This window comes from Ovis canadensis, chromosome 14, assembly GCF_042477335.2.
Source record: "Ovis canadensis isolate MfBH-ARS-UI-01 breed Bighorn chromosome 14, ARS-UI_OviCan_v2, whole genome shotgun sequence".
Classification (NCBI taxonomy): Eukaryota; Metazoa; Chordata; class Mammalia; order Artiodactyla; family Bovidae; genus Ovis; species Ovis canadensis.
In genome coordinates this window covers 71,744,448-71,769,474 of record NC_091258.1, presented here as the reverse complement: position 1 = coordinate 71,769,474, position 25,027 = coordinate 71,744,448, and the positions used below count along the sequence as shown (strand labels likewise).

General features: G+C 39.5%; 1 protein-coding gene across 4 annotated transcripts; it reads right to left on the bottom strand.

Moving 5' to 3' along the window:
• Window positions 1-1,765: 1,765 nt before the first annotated feature.
• On the bottom strand, window positions 1,766-24,866 carry ZNF614 (zinc finger protein 614). 4 transcript variants are annotated; one of them, XM_069551554.1, is made up of 5 exons: window positions 24,797-24,866; window positions 9,200-9,398; window positions 6,568-6,694; window positions 5,973-6,068; window positions 1,766-5,631 (listed from the first exon to the last, which is right to left on the bottom strand). In XM_069551554.1, the coding sequence occupies exons 2-5, from the start codon at window positions 9,215-9,217 to the stop codon at window positions 4,112-4,114; spliced, it is 1,761 nt and encodes a 586-aa protein (XP_069407655.1). In that variant the 5' UTR covers window positions 9,218-9,398; window positions 24,797-24,866; the 3' UTR covers window positions 1,766-4,111. The 4 variants fall into 4 exon arrangements, with proteins under 4 accessions (XP_069407655.1, XP_069407654.1, XP_069407657.1 ...); XM_069551553.1 differs by having other exon boundaries at window positions 24,702-24,834; XM_069551556.1 differs by lacking the exon at window positions 5,973-6,068 and having other exon boundaries at window positions 24,797-24,854.
• Window positions 24,867-25,027: the final 161 nt, after the last annotated feature.

The following is a 25,027-nucleotide window of genomic DNA, read 5'->3' as shown; positions in this document are numbered from 1 at the left end:
AATGAGTCAACTCTTCGCATGAGGTGTCCAAAGTACTGGAGCTTCAGCTTTAGCATCATTCCTTCCAAAGAACACCCAGGACTGATCTCCTTCAGAACGGACTGGTTGGATCTCCTTGCAGTCCGAGGGACCCTCAAGAGTCTTCTCCAACACCACAGTTCAAACACATCAATTCTTCAGCGCTCAGCCTTCTTCACAGTCCAACTCTCACATCCATACATGACCACTGGAAAAACCATAGCCTTGACTAGACGGACCTTAGTCGGTAAAGTAATGTCTCTGCTTTTGAATATACTATCTAGGTTGGTCATAACTTTTCTTCCAAGGAGTAAGCGTCTTTTAATTTCATGGCTGCAGTCACCATCTGCAGTGATTTTTGGAGCCCCCAAAAAACAAAGTCTGACACTGTTTCCCCATCTATTTCCCATGAAGTGTTGAGACCAGATGCCATGATCTTCATTTTCTGAATGTTGAGCTTTAAGCCAACTTTTTCACTTTCCTCTTTCACTTTCATCAAGAGGCTTTTTAGCTCCTCTTCACTTTCTGCCATAAGGGCGGTGTCATCTGCATATCTGAGGTTATTGATATTTCTCCCGGCAATCTTGATTCCAGCTTGTGCTTCCTCCAGCCCAGCGTTTCTCATGATGTACTCTGCATATAAGTTAAATAAGCAGGGTGACAATATACAGCCTTGACGTACTCCTTTTCCTATTTGGAACCAGTCTGGAGGCTGTAAACAATCGCATGCGTAGCTGCAAGAATCCGGAAAAACCTGTCAGGCAAGTTAGAAAGCTATCAGAGGGATTTGAATTGAAACACTATTATGCCCAGGAGACTTATTAACTAGAGCTCTAGGTTGATTTTCTTCAGAGAAAGGTGGTCAGGGACAGCCCCCATTAATATCAGAAGAGTTTGGCGAAAAGCCTAAGATAGTAAGACAGACAAATTCTGGTTTTGGGGTAGCCTGATTCACCTTTGCCCATCAGGTCTCTTCCTCGTGACCTTTGCCATGGGTGGGATCTCCTATGCTGGCTCCTGGCACAGGGATATTTCCAGATATGTGGAAAAAAGCCATCTAGATCATGTAGCCACCAGTCAGACAGCCCACACTAGACAATTTAACTCTCAATCCACATACTGCTGCTGCTAAGTCACTACAGTTGTGTCCAACTCTGTGCGACCCCATAGACGGCAGCCCACCAGGCTCCCCCGTCCCTGGGATTCTCCAGGCAAGAACACTGGAGTGGGTTGCCATTTCCTTCTCCCAATCCACATACTAGAGAATTAATAATTAATGTTTGTTGTCTTTAGATATTAAGTTTTTAGGGAGGTAGGTTTGTAATGCAGTCAAAGGTAACTAAAATCAATAGGAGTGTATATTAGTAGGTGATTGGTTAAATAAATCATGGGATGGATCTTCATGAACACTATACAGATATAAAAAGAATGAAGAAGCTTGTAATTGGTACAGATACTAAGTTAAACAGTCCACAGTTTCCTCAAAAAAATGAAAAATAGGAGTACCATAAAATTTAGCAATTTGGGTATATATCTGGAAAAAAATAAGAACTCTAACTTGAAAAGATATGATGTTACAATCAATGTTCAGGGCAGTGTTATTTACAACAGCCATGACATGGAACCAGTCTTAAGTGTTCATTGACAGATGAATGGATAAAGAAATTCAACCATAAAAAGAAGGAAATCTTGCCATTTGCAACCATGAGGGATACTAAGTGAAATAAATCAGGCCAAGAAAGCTGAATATTCTATGATCTCTTTTATTTGTAGAACCCCTCCCCCAAACCCAAACTTATAAATAATAAAGAACAGATTGTGTGCCAGAGGCTGAAAGTGGGGTGGGAGGGCAGAAATGGTGAAGGTGGTCAAATGGTACAAACATCATTATACTGTTTGAACATCATTAGCCGTAAGGGATTGAACATCATTAGCTATGAGGGAAATGCAAGCTCAAGATCAGATAGGACTACAAACCCAATAGAATGGGTAATGTAACATATCACAATACTAAGTGCTGGTAAGGATGAACAATTGAATCATGTGTTGCTAGCAGAATGACTAAAATATACTGAAAATACCAAGTGCCAGAGAGGATGTGGAACAAGTGGATATCATATACTGCTGGTAAAGTCACTCTGGAAGCGAGTTTGGTAGTTTCTTTTAAAGCTAAACACAACTTTCTTTATGTCCCAATAATCATACATCTGAATATTTATTACAGAGGAATGAAAATTTATGTCTGTCCAAAACTCTGGATGCAGATTTATAGCACCTTTCTTTATAAAAATTGAAACCAGGAAACAATACAAATTTATCTGAAGAGTTAATGGATAAACAAACTGGTACATCCAATAATGTATACTACTCAGTAATAAAAATCAAGCAATTCAACTCAAAAAAGTCTTAGGAGCAATTTCCTGAGGGACAAAAAATAAAAAGATGACATGGCCCTTATTAATAAAAAAAATTATAAATTTGTATAAATACAACATATATAATGTTTAAAATCCAGTTACAAAAATTAATTTCACAAATGACAAAATTATATTGATGGAAAACTGACACATAGTTGCCAGAAGTAGGTTAGGATAGGAGTGACCATAAAAAGGTAGCTTGAGGGTGTCTGTGTTGATTAAAGTTTTATGTTCTGGAAACAGCAGTTACACAAAATCTATGAATGTAATAAAGCAGCTTAGAATTCCAAAAAAAAAAAAAACTATTTAAAATTTCATGTAAAAAATCTAGTGAAATCTAAATTCCAAAGGCTGAGTTAATGGTTACACAAAACGTTTTAACGGGGATAAGTTACATAAAGTATACAAGGGAATTTTCTGGACTACTTTTGCATTTTCTTATAAGTTAAAAATGATCTCAAGTTATCCATTTTACAAAAACAACTTTGAAGGTGGTTTTATAAAATATTTGGTTTTATTTATAAACTTAGTTAAGCAAGCTGCAAATGTGTATTCCTATTTCATTTCCTTTTTAAAAAAGTTCAGTATGCTTATAATTAGTTTGGAGCCAAAGAAAAATAAGAGCTAATCACATATTGGGGTAGGCATGGAACACTTGCAGTAACAATCAGTGGTAAAAGCATAAAACTGTTATTTATAACTATGGAATTACTGGAACTTCCCTGGTGGTTCAGTGGTTAAGACTTTGCCTTCCAGTGCAGGGGGTGTGGGTTTGATCCCTGATTGGGGAGCTAAGATCTCACATCCCTTGGAAAAAAAAAAAAAACAAGCAATACTGTAGCAAATTCAATTGGAGTTGGAAGATGGTCCACATTAAAAAATATATAACACAAAACTATGGAATTATTCACAAGAAAATCAGAAACAAGACTCGGGTGCATCATCTGATGTCTGATGAGGTTACATTTGTAACAAAAAGCACTCATTTATTTTCATAAAAATTCATTCCTTTGTAAGTCCACTAATATTTAACTAAAGGTACTCTACCTTTAGCATGCTCCTAAAAGTTTTAATTTCTGTATGATTCCCTGACAAATGATGAAGCAGAATGCTTCACTGAAATCTTGCCATATATACTGTCTTCTTAAAAATATTTCTCCAGTGTGACCTCTGACACTCACCGAGATCTTTCTGGGTAAAGACATTCCCATGGTCATCGTATTTTTCTTTTCTAAATCATATTTCTACAATGAGTTCACTGATGATCAACAACAATCCCTGATAATAAAGTCTACCTTCCCACTGATGACTTTTCTAGTCTCTGCATTCACAAAATCTGTCCAAGTGTGTATGGAATACACACTTTTCAGACATATAATGAAGCCAGAAAGTTTTTCCCAAGTCATCTCCACCCTGAACATATCAAGGGCTTTTCCAACACGTTTTCACCAACAGAAAATGTGAGGTAGGATCATTAAGGCACTACTACATTCACGATATTCACTGGGTTTCACTGGGTTTACCCCTTGGGCAAACCCTTTCATCTCCTCATGGCCCCCCCATCTGATAACAGGTAGTCCCATGATTACATTCTGCTCTGCTAGAGGCACTGATGTTTAAAGTCTTAGCTGTCACAAAAGGCATTTCCCCAATCACTGCATTAATGGGGCTTTGGTTCACTCATAAATGATCTGGGACTCTCTGTTAAAGGCATTTCCAACTTGACTGGATCTACCCATTTCTCTGATGTGCATTTTCTTATGTTTCACAAGGTTTGACAAGTGGGAGAAGGCTTTCTCACAATCACTGCACCCATACGGTCTCTCTCCTGTGTGAGTCCTTTGATGGACATTGAGTACTGACTTTGTGGTGAAGGCTTTTCCACATTCATCACATTCATAGGGTTTCTCTCCTATGTGAATTCTCTGATGGGTAATGAGACCATACTTGTGGGAATAGGATTTTCCACACTCAGTACATACAAAGGGAGTCTTTCCCGTGTGACACCTCTCATGTTGTATGAGGCATATCTTCTGACTGAAGGCTTTACCACACTCATTGCACTCATAGGGTTTCTCTCCTGTGTGAGTTCGTTGGTGTATAATAAGAGTGAGCTTTGTGGTGAAGCCTTTCCCGCATTCGTTACACCGGTAAGATTTCTCTCCCGTGTGAGTTCGCTGGTGAACCATGAGATTACTTTTCACGGTGAAGCCTTTCCCACATTCACCGCATATGTAAGATTTCTCCCCTGTGTGAGACCGCAGGTGTACCGTGAGATTACTCTTCACAGCGAAATCTTTCCCACATTCACTGCACAAATATGGTCTCTCTCCGGTATGAGTTCGCTGGTGTACAGCAAGATAGCGCTTCATGGTGAAGCCTTTCCCACACTCACTGCATACATAGGGCTTCTCCCCTGTGTGGGTGCGCTGATGCACAGTGAGATTACTCTTCCCGGAGAAGCCTTTTCCACATTCACCACATACGTAAGGTTTCTCTCCACTATGAGTTTGCTGATGTGCAATCAAATAGCGCTTCATGGTGAAGCCTTTTCCACACTCACTGCATACATAGGCTTTCTCTCCTGTGCAGGTTTGGTGATGTACAGGAGAGCTGCTCTTCACAGTACAGCCTTTTCTGGGCGCACTGGTTAACTGGGGTGTGTCTTGTGTTTGAGTTTTCTGATCTTTAGTTAATGTGACATTTCTGGAGAAGGATTTCTCACATGGACCACCCCTACTGGGTTTCTCTCCAGTATGAACACTCTCACGAGAAATAAGCTGAGATTTCCTGCTGCATGGCTTTTCACGTTCAACACAGGCTAGAGATTTCTCTATTTTGTGAGTCCTCTGATGCTTAAGGACTTGGAATTGAGCGCTAATGTGTTCTGTACTTTCAGGAAATATAATTCCAGAATACAACTGTCCATAATCACTATGTAGAAAGGATTTCTCATCTCCATTAAACTCCACAGGGTTCTTTATTCCATAGCTGCTCTTCTGGTTAACTAAACTTAAGCTTGATTCCAAAGCTTTTCTATGTAAGTTAAATATACAATCTTGAACTAGGGTGAAATGTGTTTTGCTCAAATGAACACTCTTTCTAAATGCATTCTGTTCACTGCACTGTTGCATGCTCTTCAGAAATCTTTGGTTTCGAGAGTGCTCTGGCAAATAACTGTCACCTTTCCCAATTCCTAAGAAAAAAGGAGATGATCAATTATTTCATGAGACTGGTATGGGATGAAAGGCTTAAAAAATGACATGGTGTGTAGGGGTGCTCTTTATTATCTACCATGTAATCACAGTATAAAATTATAAAGATGTATAAGGAAGTGAGTGAATATCAGATCCAAAAAGAGACAAGGAATATATTTAAAGCTAAATACCCAGAAAGAGTTCTCATCTGGATAGATGAATATGGGGAACAGCTGTTGAGGGGGTGCCTCAGTCACCCTCACAGCTGTGACTCCTTCTCTAGAAGGAACTAGAATATGACTTCCATGGTCACTCCCCTTGCTGATTCTAACTCACTCACCTGGACAAATTCTATTCTGCACTTCATTTTCTATTATGCATGGTTCTTTTCCATGTTCCAACTTGGAAAGCAAATCTGGTTTGGTACCTTGATATCCTGATCATGAGAAATGATAAAAGACTTAGATTCAAGAACTGGGTTATGGTATGTCAAGATGGGAAAATATGGCATTTTATTTATTTAACATTTACTGAATTTTTAACTTTACTGGATTCCTATTAAGCATATCACATTTTATTAGATTCTACTTTTTTTAATTGGCATATAATTGCTTTACAATGTTGTGTCAGTTTCTGCTGTACAATGTGAATCACCTATGTGGATACATATATACCCCTTTTCTCTTAAGCCTCCCTCTCCGCCCTCCCCCCTTACCTCCACCCTTGCCAAATACTGCATTTTAGAAACAAAATTTCTTGTATGCAAAGCCAATGTTCTCTTTCAAGGTACAGGAGATTACACCTCTTTGGAGCCAGCCAGGGGACAAAAAATCTAACTCTTTGGAAGACCACAGGGGCTGCAAAGCTTTCCTCAGGTGATGGAGAAAAGTCCAGTGACTCGACACCTCATAAATGACATTGGGAGTCATCCTTACCCAGTGACACCAAATTGTTATAGTTCTCCAGCATCACATCCCAGTATAGGTCTCTCTGAGAAGAATCCAGGAGCTGCCACTCCTCCCTGTTGAACTCCACAGCCACATCTTCCAGTGTCAGCAATTCCTGTAATAATAAAGCCCTGTATGATGTGAATTCCTTTTATCAATATGGAAGAAACATGAGAGAAGTTATTCTGATTTTCACCATACCTCCTGCATCAATATACTTTTCTCAAATACATTTCAGTTAAAAGCAAAATCCTATCTTTCTATGTATATATTTTAGCGCCTACCTATTTGCATAATATGCAAATGACATCAGAACAAATAAAACAGTCCTACATTACCATGAAACTTCACAGCCAATAAAAGAATCAACTCTGAACAGACTCCACATCTGAAATTTACAAGATAATGTTTTTAATACATGTAAAAAATAGCAGAAACTATAGAAGATACATCTGCAGCAAAGAAAAAAAATTAGTTGATTAGGAAGATTTGAAAACAAAAACAAAGAAGAAATATAGTAATGAAGCAGTATCCCAACATCTAAAGGTGAAAAATTTCAAAACTGATTAAACTCTCCAAACCCCAGGCTCAGGAATCCCAACAAATTCCAAGCAGGAAATCTCTAGGTAGGGACATCAGACTAAAACTATAATACACAAAATACAAAAGGGAACTATAAAAGCATCCAGACACAAAAGATAGATGACCTACAACAGAACTCAAAAAACATGGAATATTATCTTCAAAGTTCTGATTTTTGTGCCAAAAAAGTCAGACATGACGCCGCTTGGTACTGAAACACAAGACTCCATAGAATCCTGGGCAGCATTCTCTCCTTCCAGCCACACTGTGTGACAGTACTCAGGAGTACTGCCAACCAAGAAAGCTCACCTAAAGTCCAGTGTCCAGAATTTTTATTGAGGCTCCCTTAAATATGCATGATTTACTGAATCACTGACCACATGGCTGAACCCCACAACCCTCTAATCACACGGCTGGTCTTTGGGGCATGGACAGCCCTCACCTTGAATTGTCTTATTAGCACAAATCCTCTAGGGCCCACATGAGTCACCTCATAGCATAAACTATAAAGTGTGGTTGCAGTGATCTGGGATGAAAAACAAGACACCCTTAACACACGGGTAATTCCAAGGCTTTAGAGTTTACCTCCCAGAAATTAGGGACAAAAGTCAGTTAAATTCCTTACTACACACTAGGTACTCATGACCCCATGAGGTACCCTTCCCTTGAGCTTGGGCTGAATTGCTTCCAAAAAACAAAATACAGCAAAAATGCTGTGATACCAATTTTAATATATATATATATATTTTTGGTCTGCATGGTATGTGAGATTTAGCTCCCTGACCAGGGCTTGAACCCACGCCCCCCTGCAATGGAAGTGTGGAGGGTTAACCTCCGAACCACCAGGAAAATCAAGACATGCATTTTTAAATTAGGCTATATATATGATTTCCATCTTGCTAACAGAATCTGTCTGTTGATGACTTTGACGAAACAAGATGGCACGTTGGGAGGCCCATGTGATAAGGAACTCATAGTGGTCTTACATAAGCAGACAGATAGAAACTAAGGATCTCATTTGATTTCTGGAAATGAATTCTGCCAATAACTATGTAAGTGAACTCAGAAGTGTATCCATCCCCAGCTGAGCCTTGGATCATGGTCAAGGAGTGCTGAGCTATTATCAGTGAAGCTTGCATATTTCACACTGAATCTATTTCTCAAACTCAGAGTGAATCTCCACCACTGTTCACCAACACATACGTTGGATTGTTATTTGATCATTTCAAAGGTTAAATATTTCACTTCTATCAAACTCCAATGGCTGTTTTATTGAGAAATAACTGACATATATCACCATACAAATTTAAGATGTAAAGCATGATGATATGATTTACATATACTGTGAAATCATTATCACAACAGGTTCAGTCAACATCTATCTTCTCGCATAGATACAACAAAAAGAGAAGGAAAAAGCTTTTCTCCCTGTGATGAGAACTCAGGATTTGCTCTTAACAACTTTCCTATATATCATACAGCAGTGTTAGCTATAGCCATCATGTTGTTCATTACATCCGTATCTTACAACTCGCTTTCTTGAGGATGATTATGAAACTCATGGAATTTTATATACCTATATGGGTAATGCTCTTCAGTAAACTACATTCATCTTTCTTTTAGATGTGTGATTGGTACCAGGCCAGTGGGGAGCCCCTCAGAGTCACCAATGTTGTTAGGAGTATCACTCCATTCACTTAAGTGACATAAACCATTGAAAACCCCAGAGAGCTGATCTGCTCTCTCCTCATAGTCAACATGTATCATGGAGCTTTTCATGTTTTTCTGGTTGTGATGTCTGCTAAGATAAAATCCACAGGCTCCACCAAAATCACACATTCTCTTCTAATACCAATCATCTGATGCGACCCCTATGAACAATATATTCACTTTGTCCTGATTCTGAATTCAGAGTCCAAATTAATTTCTCCCCAGAACCCAATCATCCCCAATTTATACGTTTAGTTGAGCTGTTATTTTTTTTTCAGCTTACCACAAATCTAGTAGACAATAAAGGAAAGATATAACAAAAAATCACCTGGGCCTTGATCATCATCTTCTGTGCTCAGGAAATAGTAACATGGATTCTGATTTCTGTCTCTTCTGCATTTACTGTGTCATTCTTAAAGACAGAAATCTTGGTGTTCACTTAAAGATGTCCCCTGGAACGATGATATCCAACTTCAAAAACCTCTTTCTTCCCTCACTCTTTCTCCTGGAGAGCCTGGACCTGTGGGCTGAAAAGCAAACTGACTTTGAGTGTACATTTCCTCTCGGCCCAAACACTGTCACTGTCGATATGCACTTATCCTTAAAGGGACCTCAGTATTTCCAGCTGTTCCTTTATTTGCTACCCTAGAGGCTTTCATACTCTGAGGCAATAAGACAAGGTTATGAATAGGTGAAAGGTGTGGCTTTCTTTTGTAAAGAGGAAGTGGCATGACTATTAAAGGGGAAGAGGGAAAGCATAAGCAGAGCATGATACCTCAGAGCCTGATGAAAGCTCAGGGCAGATCAAGTTTATGGAAGAGAACACATGGAAGGTTCCAAGAATCTGGACACTCCATCTGTAAAATGCATGTGTACCCTTACACCACTCCAAAAATTTTTATATGCTCAGTGGGTACACACACCTCAGTTTCAAGAGGATAGCATGAAGCTGATCTTTAAGGTTGTCTTACTTCTCTTTGTGTATTAAAAGGATTAATCTTGCCCAATAGAGGTTGAGATTTGCCCTTAGTTCCTGGGAGGAAACCTCTAAGCCCTCAAAATGTCAGGCCTGATTAAGAATGTCTTTCTTTACCTGAGAGGCTAGGGCCATACAGTCTATGCTAATCATGTGGTGAATGCTTATGGTGTGAATTAGAATATGCTATGCTAATTACGGTGAATGCTTATACTAATCTAGTTCAACGTTTACTTTAAAGCCATGGTAAAAATTTCAGAAAAACATCTATTTCTGCTTTATTGACTATGCCAAAGCCTTTGACTGTGTGGATCACAATAAACTGTGGAAAATTCTGAAAGAGATGGGAATACCAGATCACCTGACCTGCCTCTTGAGAAACCTGCATGCAGATCAGGAAGCAACAGTTAGAACTGGACATGGAACAACAGACTGGTTCCAAATCGGGAAAGGAGTACGTCAAGGCTGTATATTGTCACCCTGCTTATTTAACTTATATTCAGAGTACATCATGAGAAATGCTGGGCTGGAGGAAGCACAAGCTAAAATCAAGACTGCTGGGAGAAATATCAATAACCTCAGATATGCAGATGACACCACCCTTATGGCAGAAATTGAAGAAGAACTAAAGAGCCTCTTGATGAAAGTGAAAGAGGAAAGCGAAAAAGTTGGCTTAAATCTCAACATTCAGAAAACTAAGATCATGGCATCCAGTGCCATTACTTCATGGCAAATAGATGGGGAAACAGTGGAAACAGAGTCAGACTTTATTTTTCTGGGCTCCAAAATCACTGCAGATGGTGACTGCAGCCATGAAATTAAAAGACACTTACTCTTTGGAAGGAAAGTCCTAACCAACCTAGACAGCATATTAAAAAGCAGAGATATTACTTTGCCAACAAAGGTCCATCTAATCAAGGCTATGGTTTTTCCAGTGGTCATGTATGGATGTGAGAGCTGGACTATAAAGAAAGCTGAGCACAGAAGAATTGATGCTTTTGAACTGTGGTGTGGGAGAAGACTCCTGAGAGTCCCTTGGACTACAAGGAGATCCAACCAGTCCCTAAAGGAGATCAGTCCTGGGTGTTCATTGGAAGGACTGATGTTGAAGCTGAAACTCCAATACTTTGGCCACCTGATGCGAAGAGCTGACTCATTTGAAAAGACTCTGATGCTGGGAAAGATCGAGGGCAGGAGGAAAAGGGGACAACAGAGGATGAGATGGCTACACGGCATCACCGACTCGATGGGCGTGGGTTTGGGTAGACTCCGGGAGTTGGTGATAGACAGGGAGGCCTGGTGTGCTGCAGTTCATGGGTTCGCAAAGAGTTGGACACGACTGAGTGACTGAACTGTACTGAACTGAATGAATGCCAGGCTGGATGAACCACAAGCTGGAATCAAGATTGCTAGGAGAAATATCAACAACCTCAGATATGCACACATCACTCTAATGGCAGAAAGGGAAGAGGAACTAAAGAGCCTCTTGATGAGGGTGAAAGAGAAGAAGTGAAAAAGCTGGCTTGAAACTCAAAATTAAAAAAACTAAGATCATGGCACCTACTCCCATCGCTTTAGTACAAATAGAAGGGGGAAAAGTGGAAGTGTTGACAGATTTTCTTTTCTTGGGCTCCAAAATCACTGCAGGTGCTGACTGCAGCCATGAAATTAAAAGACACTTGCCCTTGAAAGAAAAGCTATGACAAGCTTAGCACATTAAAAAGCAGAGACATCACTTTGCCAGCAAAGGTCTGTATAGTCAAAGCTATGGTCTTCCCAGTAGTCAAGTAAGGATGTAAGAGTTGGACTATATCAATTAGAGAACGTTGAGTGCCAAAGAACTGATACTTATGAATTGTGGTGCTGGAAAAGACTCTTTTGAGAGTACCTTGGACAGCAAGGAAATCAAACTAGTCAATCCTAAAGGAAATCGACCCTAAATATTCATTAGAAGGACTGTTGCTGAAGCTCCAATACTTTTGCGACCTGATATGAAGAGCTGACTCACTGGAAAAGATCCTGATGCTGGGAAAGATTGAAGGCAAAAGGAGTAGGGGGTGACAGAAGATAAGATGTGTAGACAGCATCACCAACTCAATGGACATGAATGTGAGCAAACTCCAGGAGATACTGGAGGACAGAGGAATCTGGTGAGCTATAGCCCATGGGGTTGCAAAGAGTTGGACACTTCTCAGCCTCTGAACAATAACAACACAGTCAGATGATCTTCAACAAAGGTGCAAGATTAGAGCAATGAGGAAAAAGATGGTCTTTCCAACAAATATACTGAAACAACTGAATATCCAATTTCAATTAAGTAATAATAAATTTAAATGTAATAGCTAAAAATACAAACAACTTCCAGAAATTGAGAAATAAGCCATAGGCTGGGAGAAAATATTTGCAAGATAAAAGACTGCTATCCAAAATACACAAAGAACTCTTAAAAACTCAACAATAAGAAAACACGAAGATAGGCAAAAGACCTGAACTGACATCTTACCAAAGATACACAGATAGCAAATAAGCAAATGAAAACATGTGTAATTGGGAAATTACATCATATGTAATTAGGAAATAACAAATTAAAGAACAATGAGATACCATTACCTACTTATTAGAATAACCAAAATTCAAATTAATGACTACATCAAATGCTAAAGAGTACATGAAGCAACAGATTTATTGCTTATGAGAAGGCAAACTGTTACAGCCACTCTGGTAGACAGTTTGGCAGTTTCTTACAAAACTATGTATATACTCTGAAAATTTATGTCTGGACAGAAACCTTATCATAGGTATATATCACAGACTTATCCATCCAATGAGTGAACATTATTCAGCACTAAGAAGAAACCAGCTATCAAAGCATGAAAAAACAAGGAGGAGCCTAAAATACCTATTATTAAGTGAAAGAAGCCAGTCTAGAAAGGCTATTCAAAAAAAAATAAAATAAAGTAAAATAAAAAGGCTATTCACTATACAATTCCAACTATTGTAAATGACATTCTGGAAAAGGCAAAGCTAAGGAGACAGTAAAAAGATCAGTAGTTGCCAAGAGTTGGAGGGAAGATAGGATGAACAAGCAGAATCCAGAGGGCTTTTTAAAGCAGTACAACGCTCTGTATAACACTAAACAGTGGACAGGTCATTTTACATTTGTCAAGACACAAACAACATATAACACCAAGAGTGAACCCTAATGTGAATTATTTATTTTGAGTGATAATGAGTCAGTACGTAAATTGACTGTAACAAATTCACCACTCTGGGGCAGGATGCTGACAGTGGGGAAGGTTGCATACGTTGGGGCACAGAGGTATGGTATTCACAGCTTACAGTGAATGGTTTCGGATTCATGATCTCTGAAGAAGATTTAGCTTCAGGATCAGGGACCAGGCTTGATAACTCAAGAGCTTTTGTGTAGCAGTTTTATTCAAGTCTGAAAAGGGAGAGACATAGACACTCAAAGGGGGATGCAGAGTGCCCCCTGGCTAGTCTTATTAAGGCCTTATATACTTTTACCAGACCTACTCCCACAACATACATCTTACATTAACAAGATTAGAACAACAGAAAGATCTTACCAGACCTACTCCCACAACATACATCTTAAGATAACAAGATTCAGTTCAGTTCAGTTCAGTTCAGTCGCTCAGTCATTCCTTCCAAAGAAATCCCAGGGTTGATCTCCTTCAGAATGGACTGGTTAGATCTCCTTGCAGTCCAAGGGACTCTTAAGAGTCTTCTCCAACACCACAGTTCAAACACATCAATTCTTCGGCACTCAGTCTTCTTCACAGTCCAACTCTCACATCCATACATGACCACAGGAAAAACCATAGCCCTGACTAGATGGACCTTAGTCGGTAAAGTAATGTCTCTGCTTTTGAATATACTATCTAGGTTGGTCATAACTTTTCTTCCAAGGAGTAAGCGTCTTTTAATTTCATGGCTGCAGTCACCATCTGCAGTGATTTTGGAGCCCAGAAAAATAAAGTCTGCCACTGTTTCTACTGTTTCCCCATCTACTTGCCATGAAGTGATGGGACCAGATGCCATGATCTTAGTTTTCTGAATGTTGAGCTTTAAGCCAACTTTTTCACTCTCCTCTTTCACTTTCATCAAGAGGCTTTTTAGCTTCTCTTCGCTTTCTGCCATAAGGGTGGTGTCATCTGCATGTCTGAGGTTATTGATATTTCTCCCGGCAATCTTGATTCCAGCTTGTTTCTTCAGTCCAGCGTTTCTCATGATGTACTCTGCATAGAAGTTAAATAAGCAGGGTGACAATATACAGCCTTGACGTACTCCTTTTCCTATTTGGAACCAGTCTGTTGTTCCATGTCCAGTTCTAACTGTTGCTTCCTGACCTGCAAACAGATTCCTCAAGAGGCAGGTCAGGTGGTCTGGTATTCCCATCTCTTTCAGAATTTTCCACAGTTTATTGTGATCCACACAGTCAAAGGCTTTGGCATATTCAATAAAGGAGAAATAGATGTTTTTCTGGAAGTCTCTTGCTTTTTCCATGATCAAGCGGATGTTGGCAATTTGATCTCTGGTTCCTCTGCCTTTTCTAAAACCAGCTTGAACATCAGGGAGTTCACGGTTCATGTATTGCTGAAGCCGGGCTTGGAGAATTTTGAGCATTACTTTACTAGCATGTGAGATGAGTGCAATTGTGCAGTACTTTGAGCATTCTTTTGCATTGCCTTTCTTTGGGACTGGAATGAAAACTGACCTTTTCCAGTCCTGTGGCCACTGCTGAGTTTTCCAAACTTGCTGGCATATTGAGTGCAGCACTTTCACAGCATCATCTTTCAGGATTTGAAATAACTCAACTGGAATTCCATCACCTCCACTAGCTTTGTTCGTAGTGATGCTTTCTAAGGCCCACTTGACTTCACATTCCAAGATGTCTGGTTCTAGATTAGTGATCACATCATCATGATTATCTGGGTCGTGAAGATCTTTTTTGTACAGTTCTTCTGTGTATTCTTGCCAGCTCTCCTTAATATCTTCTGCTTCTGTTAGGTCCCTACCATTATTGTCCTTTATTGAGCCCATCTTTGCATGAAATGTTCCCTTGGTATCTCTAATTTTCTTGAAGAGATCTCTAGTCTTTCCCATTCTGTTGTTTTCCTCTATTTCTTTGCATTGATCGCTGAAGAAGGCTTTCTTATCTCTTCTTGCTATTCTTTGGAACTCTGCATTCAGATGTTTATATCTTTCCTTTTCGCTTCTCTTCTTTTCACAGCTATCTGTAAGGCCTCCCCAGACAGCGATTTTGCTTTTTTGCATTTCTTTTCCATGGGGATGGTCTTGATCCCTGTCTCCTGTACAATGCCATGAACCTCATTCCATAGTTCATCAGGCACTCTATCTCTCAGATCTAGACCCTTAAATCTGTTTCTCACTTCCACTGTATAATCATAAGGGATTTGATTTAGGTCATACCTGAATGGTCTAGCGGTTTTCCCTACTTTCTTTAAGTCTGAATTTGGCAATAAGGAGTTCATGATCTGAGCCACAGTCAGCTCCCGGTCTTGTTTTTGTTGACTGTATAGAGCTTCTCCATCTTTGGCTGCAAAGAATATAATCAATCTGATTTTGGTGTTGACCATCTGGTGATGTCCATGTGTAGAGTCTTCTCTTGTGTTGTTGGAAGAGAGTGTTTGCTATGACCAGTGCATTTTCTTGGCAAAACTCTATTAGTCTTTGCCCTGCTTCATTCCACATTCCAAGGCCAAATTTGCCTGTTACTCCAGGTGTTTCTTGACTTCCTACTTTTGCATACTCTCACAACATACATCTTAAGATAACAAGATTAGTCAGAAGGTTCTTTTAAGGAGAAACATACCCTCAAGATACATTGTTATATTGACTACGAGAAAGCAAGGAAGAAAAAAAAATTTGTCCTTTTCTCCTTGAGAGCCCCAGAGCCCTTTCTCCTCCTGGGCGTCAGTGGGTGCATGTGTGGGGGAACCCTGGACTTCTTATCAACCTGCCTAGAAACTGACTCTCTCAGTATCCCTACTGCACTTTCCACTCAATGTTGCTGTGAATCTAAAACTGCTCTTAAAAAAGTAAAGTCATATCCTTACCTATTTATATCTATATACACACAGTTTTCAGAAAACACATGAGGAATTTCTCATGACCTTGGGTTAGGCAGAGAAGTCTTACACAACACCATATCAGCAAACCATAAAAGAAGACAACTGATAAACTGGACTTGTATTACCTTTTGCACATCAAAAGACACTATAAAGCTAAAGGAAAAGGTAAGCTACAAGTTGAGAAAGAAAATTTGCAAACCATGTATCTGATAAAGGACTTCTATGCACAATATCCAAACAACTCAAAAAATGCAGTTTGTTAACCAAACAACCTATTTTTAGAAAAGGGGAAAGACTTGGATAGTTTCCTTGAAAGAAGGAAACTACACAACAAAGGAAACTATAAGCAAAGTAAAAAGATAGCCTTCAGAATGGGAGAAAAAATAGCAAATGAAGCAACTGACAAAGACTTAATCCCCAAAATATACAAACAGCTCATACAGCTCAATACCAGAAAAATAAAGGACTCAATCAAAAAATGGGTCAAAGAACTAAACAGACATTTCTCCAAAGAAGACACACAGATGGCTAACAAACACATGAAAAGATGCTCAACATCACTCATTATCAGAGAGATGCAAATCAACACCACAATGAGGTACCATCTCACGCTGGTCAGAATGGCTGCTATCAAAAAGTCTACAAACAATAAATGCTGGAGAGGGTGTGGAGAAAAGGGAACCCTCTTACACTGTTGGTGGGAATGCAAACTAGTATAGCCACTATGGAGAACAGTGTGCAGATTCCTTAAAAAAACTGGAAATAGAACTGCCATATGACCCAGCAATCCCACTGCTGGGCATACTCACCGAGGAAACCAGAATTGAAAGAGACACGTGTACCCCAACGTTCATCGCAGCAGTGTTTATAATAGCCAGGACACGGAAGCAACCTAGATGCCCATCAGCAGACGAATGGATAAGAAAGCTATGGTACATACAAATACATAATGGAATATTACTCAGCTATTAAAAAGAACTCATTTAAATCAGTTCTAATGAGGTGGATGAAAGTGGAGCCTATCATACAGAGCGAAGTCAGTCAGAAAGAAAAACACCAATACAGTATATTAACACGTGTATATATGGAATTTAGAAAGATGGTAATGACAACCCTATATGTGAAACAGCAAAAGAGACACAGATATAAAGAACAGACTTCTGGACTCTGTGGGAGAAGGTGAGCGTGAGATATTTGAGAAAATAGCATTGAAACATGTATATTACCATATGTGACACAGATCACCAGCCCAAGTTTGATGCATGAAACAGGGCACTCAGGGCCGGTGCACTGGAACAACCCAGAGATGGGATGGGGAGGGAGGTGGCTTCAGGATGGGGGACACATGTACACCCATGGCTGATTCCTATCAATGTATGGCAAAAATCACCACAACATTGTAATTAGCCTCAAATTAAAATAAATAATTTTTTAAAAAAACATTTCAGATAAAAATGCTCAAAAGAATAGAAATAGGAAGATACTTAACATGAAATAATAATATATTTGAATCAGACATTCCCACTGAAGTCAAGAACAAGACCAGGTGCCCACTGTCAGTACTGTTACTGAGCATTATACTGGAATTGCTAGACTATGCAGTTCATTTAATTCAAATATTTAGTGGGCATATACTCTGTGACAAGCACTATTTCATTTCCTTCTTTGTAACAAAGCAGATAACAAAGTAACAAATGTCTCTGAATTTATGGGATTGATATTCTGGGACCCATAGACTATGTTAGATAAAAGAGAAATAATTGGGGTATAATAAATATTGCTATTGGTAGATGATATAATTGTATATATGGAAAACCTAAGAAAATCAACTGAGGAACTACTATCAGTTCAGTTCAGTCGCTCAGTTGTGTCTGACTCTTTGCGACCCCATGAATCGCAGCACACAAGGCCTCCCTGTCCATCATCATCTCCTGGAGTTCACTCAAACTCACATCCATCGAGTCGGTGATGCCATCCAGCCATCTCATCGTCTGTTGTCCCCTTTTCCTCCTGCCCTCAATCCCTCCCAGCATCAGAGTCTTTTGCAATGAGTCAACTCTTTGCATGAGGTGGCCAAAGTATTAGATTTTCAGCTTTAGCATCATTCCTTCTAAAGAAATCCCAGGGCTGATCTCCTTTAGAATGGACTGGTTGGATCTCCTTGCAGTCCAAGGGACCCTCAAGAGTCTTCTCCAACGCACAGTTCAAAAGCATCAGTTCTTCGGCACTCAGCTTTCTTCACATTCCAACTCTCACATCCATACATAACCAATGGAAAAACCATAGCCTTGACTAGACAGACCTTTGTTGGCAAAGTAATGTCTGCTTTTGAATATGTTATCTAGGTTGGTCATAACTTTTCTTCCAAGGAGTAAGCGACTTTTAAAATTTCATGGCTGCAGCCACCATCTGCAGTGATTTTATAATTTGGTAAGGCATTGGAATTGAAAACTTAATATGCAGAAATCATTAGTAGATGTTGTTATGTATATGATCTGAACCATTAAGAGTGTAAAGTAGATAATGATGCCATTTAAAAATATCTAACACTAACCAATGCTAAGTAATAAATGTGGAAAAATAGGAACAAAACTTTAGAATACATACTAATGAAGGACACAAAAGAAGACTTGGACAAATGGAAAAATTAAATCATTTTCTTGGATGCAAAAAAAGGGGAAAGACTAAGACTACACTATATTACACTAAAGAAGACTTATGAATGTCTATAAACACAGGAGAAGATGATCAACGTTATTTGTCACTAGGGAAATAAGATGATGGTGAAATTCTACTACATGCCAACTAGAAAGATGATAATAAAAAGACTAATAATTGTAAATGCTGATGAGAATGAGGAGAAATTAAGCTCTCACACAATAATGGTAAACTGGTATAGGCACTTTTCAAACTTTGTAAAACACCTGCTTAGGAACCAGTCATTCTACTCAGAGGAATCTAACAAACAGAAATGAAAACATTTCCAACTTGTACCTGAATGTACGTAGCACCATTATTTACCAAAGTCTCAAACGGAAAATAATTCCAATAACTGATTTTATATATGAAATGCATTATATACATTCACTAGATCACCCATGAATAGAATTGAAGAGGATATTTCCCAATTCACTATATGAGGCCATTTAGTTTTTAAAAATACAATTCTATCTAGTCATAATTTCAGAAGTTTTTCTGTAGAACTGACAGCCTGATCTTTAAATACAAATAGCAGCGTAAAAGGTCTAGAACAGAAAAAAGAAAAAGAAAAAAAAAAACTGTGAAAAAGAACAAAGTTGGTGGGTTGACATCACCTGACTTCAAGAATTTATATCGAGCTACAGTAATCAAGACAGGGTGTTATCCATGTCAAATGTAGACAAATGAGTGGAGCAGATTAGAGTTCAGAAAAGACCCACATATATATGGCCAACTGACATTTTTAAAAAGGAGCAAAGACAATAGAGCGGAGAAAAGCCTTTTCAACAAATGTTTTCTGGAACAAACATAAATTTATATCAACAAGAAAAGAACTTGGATCTATATGAGAGAGTCAACTCCTAGGTAGGTTGATAAAAAGTCCGGGGTCCCAGAGGAGAGAGGGGTCTGGAGTTGTGAAGTAGGAGAAAAGGACAAAGGCTTTTTTTCTATATTGCTTTGTCTTAGGCAATATAACAATGTATCCTGCTTGAGGACATGTTTCTCCTCCTTGAGAATCGTCTGACTAATCCTGTCATCTTAAAATGTATATGATGGCAGGGGGTCTGGTAAGACCTTTCTACTGTTAGTTCTAATCCCATTATCTTAACATGAAAATTGTGGGAATGGGTCTGATAAGATCTTTACAATCCTGAGACATTCTTTTGATTTACTCTAATAACCAATTGAAAAAAGTATGTAACTCCCTTGCTAAGACTAGCAATGGGGGCACTCTCTGCCCCCTTTTGATGTCTATGTCAGAGGCTTTCTCTGTCCTCTCGCTTTAATAAAACTCTGCTACACAAAAACTCTTGAGTGATCAAGCCTGGTCTCTGGTCCCAAAGCTAAATCTTCTTCTCCGGAGATCACAAATCTGACATCGTTCACTGTAAGTTATCACATACATTACACCAGCTACATAACTCAAAATGTATAATAAGCCTAATGGAATAATAGGTTCATATTTCATAACGAAATAATAATAAACCTAAATGAACCCCCCAAAAAACTCCAAAACTTCTAGAAGAAAAAAACTGGTGACAATCCTCTGAACTTATAGTTAGGTGTAGCTGTACCTAGATTCTTAGGCACAACATCAAAAGAATGGGTCCTTTAAAAAAAGTTCAGACACTGGACTACATAAAAGCTAAATTCTTCTGCTGTTCAAAACATATTGTTAAGAGAATACTGAAAGTCAAGTCAAAGACCAGGAGAAAATCTTTAAAAAGCAAGTAACTGGTAAAGGAAGAATCTGTATTCAGAATATACAGAGAATTCGCAAAAATCAACAAGAAAACACAAGAAAATTGCAAAACTTGAACAGATACTTCAAGGAAGATATATGGATGGCCGCTAAGTACATGAAACAATGCTCAGGATCATTAGCCATAACTAGGTAAATAAACATTAAAACCACAAGCCACTGTTCCATACCTATTAGAATTAAAAAGAAAAACTATACAAAATGTGGAGACATGAAACAGCCACCCATCTGTTTCACCTGGATATAAAGTACAGCCATTTCAGTAAACAGTTTAGCAGTTTCTTGAAAAGTTAGATATACACCTACTACAGAATTTAGCCATTCAACCACTGGGAATTTACTCAGGAGAAAGACAAACATATAAATATAGACTTGAACATGAGTGTTCATAGAAGCTTTATCTGTAATAACTAAAAACTGGAAACACAACTAGCCACCAACAGGTGACTTAATGAATGAACTAATCATTCCACAATGGAATACAGACCAACAAAAAGGAACTATGGATACACATAAGGATGAATTTCAAAATATTCAAGAAAATTAGAGATACCAACGGAACATTTCATGCAAAGACAGGCTCAATAAAGGACAGAAATGGTAGAGACCTAACAGAAGCAGAAGATATTAAGAGCTGGCAAAAATACATAGAAGAACTATACAAAAAAGATCTTCACGACCCAGATAATCATGATGGTGTGATCACTCATCTAGAGCCAGACATCCTGGAATGCGAATTTGAGTGGGCCTTAGGAAGCATCACTATGAACAAAGCTAGTGGAAGTGATGGAATTCCAGTTGAGCTATTTCAAATCCTGAAAGATGCTGCTGTGAAAGTGCTGCACTCAATATGCCAGCAAATTTGGAAAACTCAGCAGTGGCCACAGGACTGGAAAAGGTCAGTTTTCATTCCAATCCCTAAGAAAGGCAATGCCAAAGAATGCTCAAACTACCACACAACTGCACTCATTTCACACGCTAGTAAAGTAATGCTCAAAATTCTCCAAGCCAGGCTTCAGCAATACGTGAACCGTGAACTTCCTAATGTTCAAGCTGGTTTTAGAAAAGGCAGAGGAACCAGGGATCAAATTGCCAACATTTGCTGGATCATGGAAAAAGCAAGAGAGTTCCAGAAAAACATCTATTTCTGCTTTATTGACTATGCCAAAGCCTTTGACTGTGTGGATCACAATAAACTGTGGAAAATTCTTCAAGAGATGGGAATACCAGACCACCTGACCTGCCTCTTGAGGAATCTGTTTGCAGGCCAGGAAGCAACAGTTAGAACTGGATATGGCCAGGTTCGATGCATGATACAAGATGCTCGGGGCTGGTGCACTGGGATGACCAGAGAGATGGTATTGGGAAGGAGATGGGAGGGGGGTTCAAGATGGGGAACATGTGTACACCCATGGCGGATTCATGTTGATGTATGGCAAAACCAATACAATATTGTAAAGTAATTAGCCTCCAATTAAAATAAATAAATTTATATCAAAAAAAGAACTGGATATGGAACAACGGACTGGTTCCAAATAGGAAAAGGAGAACGTCAAGGCTGTATATTGTCACCCTGCTTATTTAACTTGTATGCAGAGTACATCATGAGAAACTCTGGGCTGGAGGAAGCATAAGCTGGAATCAAGATTGCCGGGAGAAATATCAATAACCTCAGATATGCAGATGACGTCACCCTTATGGCAGAAAGCAGAGAACTAAAGAGCCTCCTGATGAAAGTGAAAGAGGAGAGTGAAAAAGTTGGCTTAAAGCTCAACATTCAGAAAATGAAGATCATGGCAACTGGTCCCATCACTTCATGGCAAATAGATGGGGAAACAGTGGAAACAGTGTCAGACTTTATTTTGGGGGGGCTCCAAAATCACTGCAGATGGTGACTGCAGCCATGAAATTGAAAGACACTTACTCCTTGGAAGAAAAGTTATGACCAACCTAGACAGCATATTAAAAGAGACATTACTTTGCCAACAAAGGTCCGTCTGTCAAGGCTATGGTTTTTCCAGTAGTCATGTATGGATGTGAATTTGACTATAAAGAAAGCTGAGCACCGAAGAATTGATGCTTTTGAACTGTGGTGTTTCAGAAGACTCTTGAGAGTCCCTTGGACTGCAAGGAGATCCAACCTGTTCATCCTAGAGGAAATCAGTTCTGAATATTCATTGGAAGGACTGATACTAAAGCTGAAACTCCAATGCTTTGGCCACCTGATGCAACGAACTGACTCATTTGAAAAGACCCTGATGCTGGGAAAGATTGAAGGCAGGAGGAGAAGGGGACCACAGAGGATGAGATGGTTGGATGGCATCACCGGCTGAATGGACATGAGTCTGAGTAAACTCTGGGAGTTGGTGATGGACAGGGAGGCCTGGCATGCTGCAGTCCATGGGGTCACAAAGAGTCGGACACAACTGAGCGACTGAACTGAACTGAAAGCTGATGAAACAAGTTAGAATGAAAATGAATGTACACTGTATGATTCAATTTACAAAAATGTTTTTAAAAATATAAAGTGACCTATTGTAACATAGAATAGATTGGTGGTTGAATAGATCAGTGGTTGCTTGGGAAGGTGTGCGGAATATGACAGGCAGAGATTAAAAAGGAACACAATGAAACTTCTCAAGATGACAGGTATGTTCACTGTCTTCATGGTGTTGATACTTTCATGAGTATATGGGAGTGGAAACTTGAGTGCACAGAGAATCAAGGAAAATTTCTGGGGTGAGAAATGTTTTAAAATTGAACTGTGTAACTGTAGAGATTCAAAGTACTGAAATGTATATTTGTACTTAGTGAATTTTACAGCAAATAAAAGTACAATTAAAAAAAGACTTCCTTTTCTACAGTAAAAAAAAAAAAAAAACCAACCAAAGAAAGAACCCATCAACTGAAATTTCCAAAAAAGGTCAAGGAAAAGAGTTCACCAAGAAATAAAAGTAGCCAGAAATCTCGGGGGGCGGGGGGGGGGGGTGTAGGAAAAAAAGGGCACCATAAATTTTTAAGTGAAGTGGTAGAATCAGAAAGTAATCAGAAAGTCAAAATGGATTAATGAAATTATAATCGAATACTTTTGAATACTGTATGTCAACACTACCTCCATTAATGAATACATTTGATTCCAGACACCATGCCAGTGGTTCACCAACCTGAGTTGATACTACTGGAACTATTTTTAAAAAGTATAAATATCTCAGATGCAAATGTGTTGAGAACAGAGAAATTAAGCAATGCAGTCACCTATCATGCTTACACAGATAATCCGAAAAGTTTAAAAAAAAATCCTTTGATATAAAACCGCCTATTAAAAAAATTCGCACTGTAGAACAGAATATAGGGTAAGGGAGAAGCTTTTACTTGAGTAAGAATGACCCTACTTGGAAATATCCAAAAGTATAATAAACTTGGGGACAAGAGGAACGGAAACTATATTAGATTACATTAAAAACAGTAAATTTATAACTACATCAACCACACTGAATTTTGTGAGGACGGTGAGAACAGTGGTGATGCGGAGAGCCAAAGTTTTTAGTAGGGTCCTTGAGGACAGAGAGGGCTTCCCTGTTGGTGCAGAGGTTAAAGCGTCTGCCTGCAATGTGGGAGACCTGGGTTCGATCCCTGGGTCGGGAAGATCCCCTGGAGAAGGAAATGGCAACCCACTCCAGTATTCTTGCCTGGAGAATCCCATGGACGGAGGAGTTTGGTGGGCTACAGTCCACGGGGTCGCAAAGAGTCGGGCATGATTGAGCGACTTCACTTGGAGGACAGACTACAAGAAGAGAATTGTATTCGGATTAACTGGGGAAATGCAGCCTTCAAGTCTGTTTCCGGCATTCGCCCCTGATCCTACGGATTCTCCAGGGACCCCGGACCTCCTCAAATACTGAAAGCCCCCACCAGGCCGTCTAAATGCCAGATTAAACTCCAAAAATGACCAAGAAACCGAGCCAGCCCCTAACCCAGGTGTCTCTAACAGAGTCGCAGGTTAACCAGGACAAGACATCGCGTTCACCGATACTAACTTTCATCACAGTTCGCAATCACGGAGCCCCACAAGCAAAGTGATCCAAACCCTGACTGAGTTGGACCTTAGGTCAATGATTTCTTCAGACTCTTAATCACAGATTGCCAAAGGCCTCATCATTAACTCCCAGAAGTCTCTGAGGCCGAATCTAAATAAAATCCCAATTACGGTCCTTCACACATGCTCCGGTTTCACAGACCCCACAGGCCGTGAATACAAGCCCAGAACCCGACTCACTTGATCCCAAACCCGTCCAGACACCACTGGCAGCAACAGAATGCTGGAGCCCGCTTTCTCTACTGACGCCTTTCACGGTCCCTCGGGACGCATACCTGCAGGTTCAGGTTATCGGCCGACGACCTTGGAGCGCGGCCGGATTTCCGGATTCCGTCAGCGGACTCCGCTTTATGACGTAACATGACCCCACCCACCACGGCGTTTCTGAAGAGACTAGCCGTAACGGCCGTGGGGAGAAATGGAAATCATTCCTGGCACCCTCAATGCTTCTGCTTCCTCGTTGCGAGGAATGACCAACCATTCTCTACTAACTGCGTTAAGATTTC

Coding starts and splice junctions, on each gene's coding strand:
- ZNF614 (XM_069551554.1), bottom strand. Junction 6,069..6,567: donor TAACAATTTGGTGTCACTGG/GTAAGGATGACT, acceptor TCTCATGATCAG/GATATCAAGGTACCAAACCA. Junction 5,632..5,972: donor GCAGAATAGAATTTGTCCAG/GTGAGTGAGTTA, acceptor CTTTTTTCTTAG/GAATTGGGAAAGGTGACAGT.